This window comes from Poecilia reticulata, linkage group LG6 (assembly GCF_000633615.1).
Source record: "Poecilia reticulata strain Guanapo linkage group LG6, Guppy_female_1.0+MT, whole genome shotgun sequence".
NCBI lineage: Eukaryota > Metazoa > Chordata > Actinopteri > Cyprinodontiformes > Poeciliidae > Poecilia > Poecilia reticulata.
Window position 1 is genome coordinate 6,970,842 of NC_024336.1, and position 6,971 is coordinate 6,977,812.

General features: G+C 41.1%; 2 protein-coding genes across 3 annotated transcripts in view; one reads left to right on the forward strand and one right to left on the reverse strand.

Annotated features, from left to right (window-relative positions):
• The window catches only part of twf1a (twinfilin actin-binding protein 1a), an 11,920-nt gene extending 9,887 nt beyond the window's left edge, over positions 1 to 2,033 (reverse strand). The window contains exons 1-2 of the mRNA XM_008411024.2: positions 1,904 to 2,033; positions 116 to 196 (exon numbers count right to left, since the gene is read on the reverse strand). Coding sequence (XP_008409246.1) covers positions 116 to 196; positions 1,904 to 1,928 — 106 coding nt within the window. The 5' untranslated portion in view covers positions 1,929 to 2,033. The remainder of the gene's footprint in view (positions 1 to 115; positions 197 to 1,903) is intronic.
• Positions 2,034 to 6,113: 4,080 nt separating this feature from the next.
• Positions 6,114 to 6,971, forward strand: part of tmem117 (transmembrane protein 117) — a 48,894-nt gene continuing 48,036 nt past the window's right edge. Inside the window, exon 1 of one of the 2 annotated variants that reach the window (XM_008411033.1) lies at positions 6,114 to 6,128. The gene's annotated coding sequence lies outside the window, so the exon portion shown is untranslated. Of the gene's footprint in view, positions 6,129 to 6,364; positions 6,400 to 6,971 lie in introns of those variants that run through there. The other variant, XM_008411032.2, reaches the window with a different exon arrangement.

A 6,971-nucleotide genomic window follows, 5' to 3' on the forward strand; every position in this document is an offset into this window, starting at 1 on the left:
ACACACAGACACACAGACACACAGACACACAGACACACAACCTTTGGGCAGAGGGGTGAGTTCAGCCTTTTCTTGGCACAAAAGGTTGTAAATAAATACGAGGTTCTCTGCTTACCATCCTCGATGACGATCTTCAAGACTCGATACTGGTCTCCGCTCCTGGCGTTGGCAAAGATTTCCTTCACGTCGTTCCCCGCTTGGAAAAAGATGGAAAAAATATTGTTTAGAAAAAGAGCTCAAGTGTGCTGAAAGGGACAGTCTAGTCCAGTTGTTGGTTTTCAAARTCTGATTCGAGCCATCAGGTAAAAGTAAAAGACAAATGGCGGATTAGTCCAATTAAAGTGCATTAAAGTTTGCGACCAAACTTCTTTCGGTTCATTTTAGTCGGTGTATTGGGCACGAAGGCCCATGAATGACCCGCTCGTACACAAATCTATGTTGGAGCTCAATAAATGAAAACCAGACATCGGTCAGCTAACACTATCAATGCACACCATTGTTTTAAACCATACACAATAAACTGCAAAAACTTTCTATTGTACTCTTTTTACTGATTTTAACTTCGATTAAACAGATGCCACAAAGTTCTCATGTTCAGTTTTGCCTTGCTTATAAGGAAGGTCAGCTTCACTCAAGGAGAGATTTCCTGCTTATGTCAGTTTGTCCTACTTGTGCCGCCCTAAGAGCAGCAATATTTTACACCATAAGCACATTTACTTGGAAAAATACAAGGCTTAGCAGGTGATTCTATAGTTTTACTAAGGTCCTCTGTATTAAAATAATGAATATTATCAGACGTGTTGTAACCAATAACGTAAAGAACCTTAGAAGTRCTAGTTATAATTATTACTTTTCTGTTTAAGTAGTTCATGTTGTACACGGTTTAATTTTTGTGCCAATTCCCTGAAATTGTGGTATATTTTACACAATGTAGTCGTACTGTGCGAGACGTTCATGCCTACTGCAAGTCTAACACCTCTGACTTACATCTGAGCACAGAGGTCAACAGGTAAACTAGCTCCTCAATGACCAACTGCAAATCCAGGTGATATTTTATTGTTATTATTATTATTATTGTTTAAACAGCATAACTAATGTAGAAACACAGGTTCACCAACTCTTTCTGATACAAATCTGTTTGGCAGACAAATGTGTGTGACGTCCAACAGGTGCTTTATCAATGCCTTTATTGAATGGGTCACACATTTATGCGCTTTACGGGTTAGATAATCGGTTTCCCCTAACGGAGCATAGTTGGGACGGAGATAAGCTTCACTTTGGATAAATTAGAACATTTCTATAAGCCAGTTGCTGTTCATAAAAACAGCAGAAAGTGCAATATTCCCCTTTTCCTTGTCTATAACACGTTTTTCTCTCATGTGGATAAACTTGTGAATGCAGACTAAACAAATTACCTGCGCAGGCATCTTGTGTAGCAAGTGGTCACGCCCAATCTGAAAGGTCTCCATCAACACTGCATAATATCCGTGCAATTCAGATAATAACTGGAACCTTGACAGGTGCCAGACCGGCAGTGACTTTAGATGAAGGCGTCGCCCATTGATTCAGAGCCTAAACTAACCTCACAGGGTTTCAGTTTGATGATTWAAAAAAYATMGAGAATTACCTCAAAGCGGCGTCAAGAAATGCTTTGAGAAGAAAATGTTTTTGGGTCGGCTACGGAGAAGCAAAACGCTCGGAAATAAGTCCTCCTAAAGTCCAGAGCGGCACAGCTGGTCGCACAAATCACTGGAGCTAGCTAGGCTAGCTAGCAGGGACMGATCAGCTAACTTGACGCTAGCTTCTGATTGCAACAAACTGCACCGGGCGCTTGAACCYAAGCTTCAAATTCAGACAGCAGAGCAGACAAAAGTGAGGCACTGAAATTAGAAATAACCCCTACCTTGAATGCCCGTTTGATGTGACATTGTGTCTATCGTCGGACAGAGGAATGAAGCGGCTGACCAGGCGAGAGCGGAGCGAAGAGAAGAAGCAGGAAGTGAACTACAGCCGAGAGACCCGCCCCGAGTCTGCGGGAGTCACGTGACCTACCCGTCTGTTTGAGGATATTTACTCACTTACTTATATACGGAAAATAACAAAAGAACTTATCTACGGAGCCCGTCTGGTGACATTGCAGTAAAAAAAATAATTAATAAATAAAAAGTGTTCTTCCGAAGCGATAAAAGCTGACTCTTGAATTGCTACAAAATTGAGCTATATTTCCCTCAGCTTACCTTACTGGCTGGCAATTTTGACACCACGARACACCATCCATCCATTTTCTTTACACCCTTGTCCCTCAGTGGGGTCGGGAGGGCTGCTGGTGCCTATCTCCAGCTAACGTTCCGGGCGAGAGGCGGGGTTCACCCTGGACAGGTCGTCAGTCTGTTGCAGGGCAACACAGAGACAAACAGGACAAGCGACCATACACACACACACACTCACTAGGGACAATTTAGACAGACCAATTAACCTAACAGTCATGTTTTTGGACTGTGGGAGGAAACCGGAGTACCCGGAGAAAACCCACGCATGCACAGGGAGAACATGCAAACTCCATGGAACCCAGAACTTTCTTGCTGCAAGGCAACAGCATTTATTTCAATTTCATTTGTGAATGTTAGAGCCTTATTTTCAACAGTGGAGCTATAAAGGTTGAAAAATGTTATTATTTTGGATAAAGTCTCATCAACACCAATATTTCCATTAAATAAGAGACCAAAATAAGTAGTATGCTTGATAGAGGAAAAGCCTGTCAGACTCTGAGCTCAAAGCAAGACTCCAGAAAGCACCAAACTACTTTTTTTAAATATTACACAATTAATTTAATTTCACGTAATGATCATGGTGGAATTTTGTTTGCTAAGTACTTAATGAAAGATATTTACCGTATTTGATGTTTGTGGGGAATGGTGTATACTCGCAAACGAACAAGTTTGTTCCAGGATTTTCTGGTTTTATCACTTTTATTTTAACAGATTGTGAGAACTGTAAAGAAATCAAAATGGTCACGTAATTCCCAGGAATGGAAGGGAACCAGGTTGGATGGAGACAACAAGGTTGGCTGGATGATGGATGGATGAATGAAAGGAATTAGAATGGATGGAGAGAGGGAACCAGGATGGATGAAACTCTCCGTGCTCAGACACAAACAAAAAGGAGAAAGAGGAAATCAGAGATGAATTATTTTCATCAACATTTATTATGTCGTGATGGAAAATAAAAACCCAACTGAGAAGAAAGAAGCTGCTGAGTGAAGGACCGAAGGGAAGAAGTCCTCTTCATTCTCAAACTTTAAATTCTAATGAACATTTAAAATATCCTAAATAAATAAACAGAAACTACAAAGTAAAAGGAATTATGAAGTTTCTGGTCTCAACTAAACCTTTTGTTTAAAGAACAATTTTGTTTACAAAACACAGAATACAAGACTTTATTCAGCCAGTTTTTGGTTGAAACGGAGAAACAAATTATGCAAATGTAAATTGAGGACAGGAAGGCGACAACAGGACAGGTGCAGGTTCCAAGTCAAACCCTTTAATAACTCAAGAATGAAATCACTTTTCAAAAACTCACTTTTAAATGTTACTTAAATAAACAGCAAAATACCTGCAGCATTCCTTAAGAAAGATCGCTTAGAAAGTTTCAAGTCGAAATGGAGAATGATCAGGAAGCGTCAGTTGGGAAAGCTTCCAGGGTTTCCTCCAGAAAACCTGGTGAGCCTGGTGGAAGAGCTGCTGGGGTCGTCCACAGTGGCGCAACTACACATTATTCAGGTGGATGCGAAAACTTGTCTTCTCTCAGCTCCAGTCGGTCATGGCAGATGGCTGCTGGTACTGAGCCAAGTTCTGGTTCTGCTGGAGGTTTCTTTCTGGTAGAAGGGAGTTCCTCTTCTCCACTATCGCTACATGCATTCTCTGTATGAGGGACTGCTGTAAAGTCAACGACTCAACACAAGCGATTTGCTGTCCCCCCCTGCTGGTCAGTTGGAGTTAATGCTGTAAGTAATGACTAGACAATCTCAAGAGACCTCTTAAATGACCTTCTAGTAATCTTTATAATGGATTCCATACACACATTTGGCTGAAGAATCTAAGTTTGGTTGGTTAGTTTTCACACCTTTACCCGTCGGAAGGGTTTGTTTTCACACAAAACCAACTTAAAGGTAACAATAACCCTTTGGTACCCAGTAGGGTTTTGTTTTCACACACCCAACCGAACTGTGTATGAAAACAAACACCGTTGTGAAACAAAACACTGAACACGACGTTAGTTTTAACTTGTAGCGAGGAATATTTACAAGCCACTGTTTTCTTAATTCAGGATCGTTTGGAAATCCACAAAAACTTAAAAGCCAATTATATTTGGAAGACGATAATGTTCATGGTATTGCTTTATTTGCTTCTGAAATACGACTTTGTCTTTTCTAGCTTTCATGGCAACTCAAAGCGGAAGCACCAAAGCCACATTTTGCTCATGTGGATGTGATGTCAGCGCTGTACGTGCAAAGAACCCACTGCAAAAAAACAGTACGAATCTAAACCTCTAATAAAACCCAATAGCTTGATAAAAACATCAAGCTGTATGCCAAGAACGAGCGAGACATCGACTCACTGATCCACACCACCAGGATCTACAGCATTGACATTGAGATGTTATTCGGACTAGAGAAGTGTGGTCAGATGGTTACAAAGAGAGGGAAGGTCATCCACACAGAACGAGTCTCACTCCCAGAAGGAACATTAGCAGACATAGAGCACAGTTACAAGTACCTGGGAATGCCACAAGCAAATGGTAACCACAATGAGGTCACAAGGAAAGGAGCCACAGCCAAATACCTCCAACGAATAAGACAAGTCCTGAGAATCCAGCTCAATGGCAAGATCAAGATCCGTGCAATAAACAGCTATGCCTTACCAATAATCAGATACCCTGCTGGAATAATTAGCTGGCCAATGGAGGAGATAAAGGCCACGGATGTTAAGACTTGGAAGCTACTAACCATGCATGGAGGGTTCCACCCCAAATCCAGCACCCTGAGACTGTACACGAGCCTCAAGGAAGTGTGAGAGCCACCGTCCAGGATGAAACATCCAAGATCCATAAATACATCAAGGACAAAGCCTCAACAGACGATGTGCTCRGCGAATGTCTCAGACAATGGGGAACAGAGGACGAGGTGCTGGAGGTACCATCATGGGAGGACAAGCCCCTACATGGGATGTACCACAGACAAATAACTGAAGTGGCTGATATCAGGAAATCCTATCAATGGCTGGAAAAAGCTGGACTCAAGGACAGCACAGAGGCACTCATCCTGGCCGCACAGGAACAGGYCCTAAACACCAGAGCAATAGAGGCTCAGATCTACCAYACCAGACAAGACCCAAGGTGTAGATTGTGCAAGGAGGCCCCTGAGACAGTCCAGCACATAACAGCAGGGTGCAAGATGCTGGCAAGGAAAGCGTACATATAACGACATAACCAAGTGGTGGGCATAGTGTACAGAAAAAAGGAGCACTAGAAACTGGAGCAATACCAGGGGCTCAGAGAGGAACTGGAAAAGACCTGGAAGGTGAAGACCACAGTGGTGCCAGTGGTTATCGGGGCTCTCGGGGCAGTCACCCCCAAACTGGAGCAGTGGCTAAAATAGATCCCAGGAACAACATCAGACATCTCAGTCCAGAAATGTGCAGTTCTAGGCACAGCCAAGATACTGCGCAGAACAAATATTGACTCTGCTAAAACATCAGAATAAATGATCCTGTTCCAGCTACAAATATAAATAAATTTGGACACTAAGAATGGAATCAAAGTGGATAAAAAGTGATCAGTTTGAATGATTGGGATTCTGGTAGAGGACCCGAGCTCAGAGGATGAAAGAGACCACCCGCGGAGGGTGAGAAGGGAATTTCTTTTACATTTTTTGTTTTAGGTGTAATAAAGAAAAAAGCCTATATGTATCTTTATGTGAATTTTAACCAAAATAATTATAATTGTATGTATTTATGAGATTTGTAATCAACACATATGTTTGGAGCCACCTAGTGGTGTGATGAGGGAYTGCATGCATTCAGGCACCCTCGCGGTTTCCCCCACCAGAATTCTGAGGCGTGCTGGTGGAGGTAGGTGCGAGAGGCAGCTCTTCAATTCTTTTTTTTACTTAGGGTCATATTTTTCTAGTTCAGCAATTAACGAAATATTGTAAGAATATTTAGCATCTACAAATATAATTTGTAAAGTTTTCTCGTGGTTGGGCTGTAAAAATGTGACCCTATGAGTGGGAGCTGCGCCGGTTGGTGTTCGTGGCTGACCACTCGGTCACGACACTAAACGTGTCTTTTATTTTTCAGGAAGAGTTGTGACGAGTTTTTTTTTTTTCCCGTGTCGTACTAGGTGGGCTCAAAGTATACATTTATGAATATATATATGTTTTGTGAATATTTTAACTGTTAACTGGTATAACAGTTGTCTGTTATTTTACTGTTTCTATTGTTGGATGTTATTTTTGAATGATTCATTGAATAAGAATGTTTTGTTTGGTTTTTGAGGATTYGTTMACTCTTTTAAACCAGTGTTTTTCAACCTTTTATGAGCCAAGGTACATTGTTTTAATTGAAAAAATCACGAGGCACAYCACCAACCAAAAATGTAAACAAAGATACTCTGTAGCCCCCTATATTACATATATAGTCATTATTATCAAAGTGTCTTGAACAGGAATCAAATAAACAAACATTTATTTTTATCATATTTTACATTTCTTATTTCAAATTGCACTTAAAATGTCCACTTCAAAAATACACCTGAACAGAGCCACAACAYTGTCGTGTGTGATGCATGAATGTTATTACATTCATGCATCACTAATTCTCTTGTTTTAATGTAAAATGCTCTGTACCTACTGCCATCTAGTGATAATAAAATTAGATGATTACGCCGCTAGTCACTACTACAGCAGAGACACT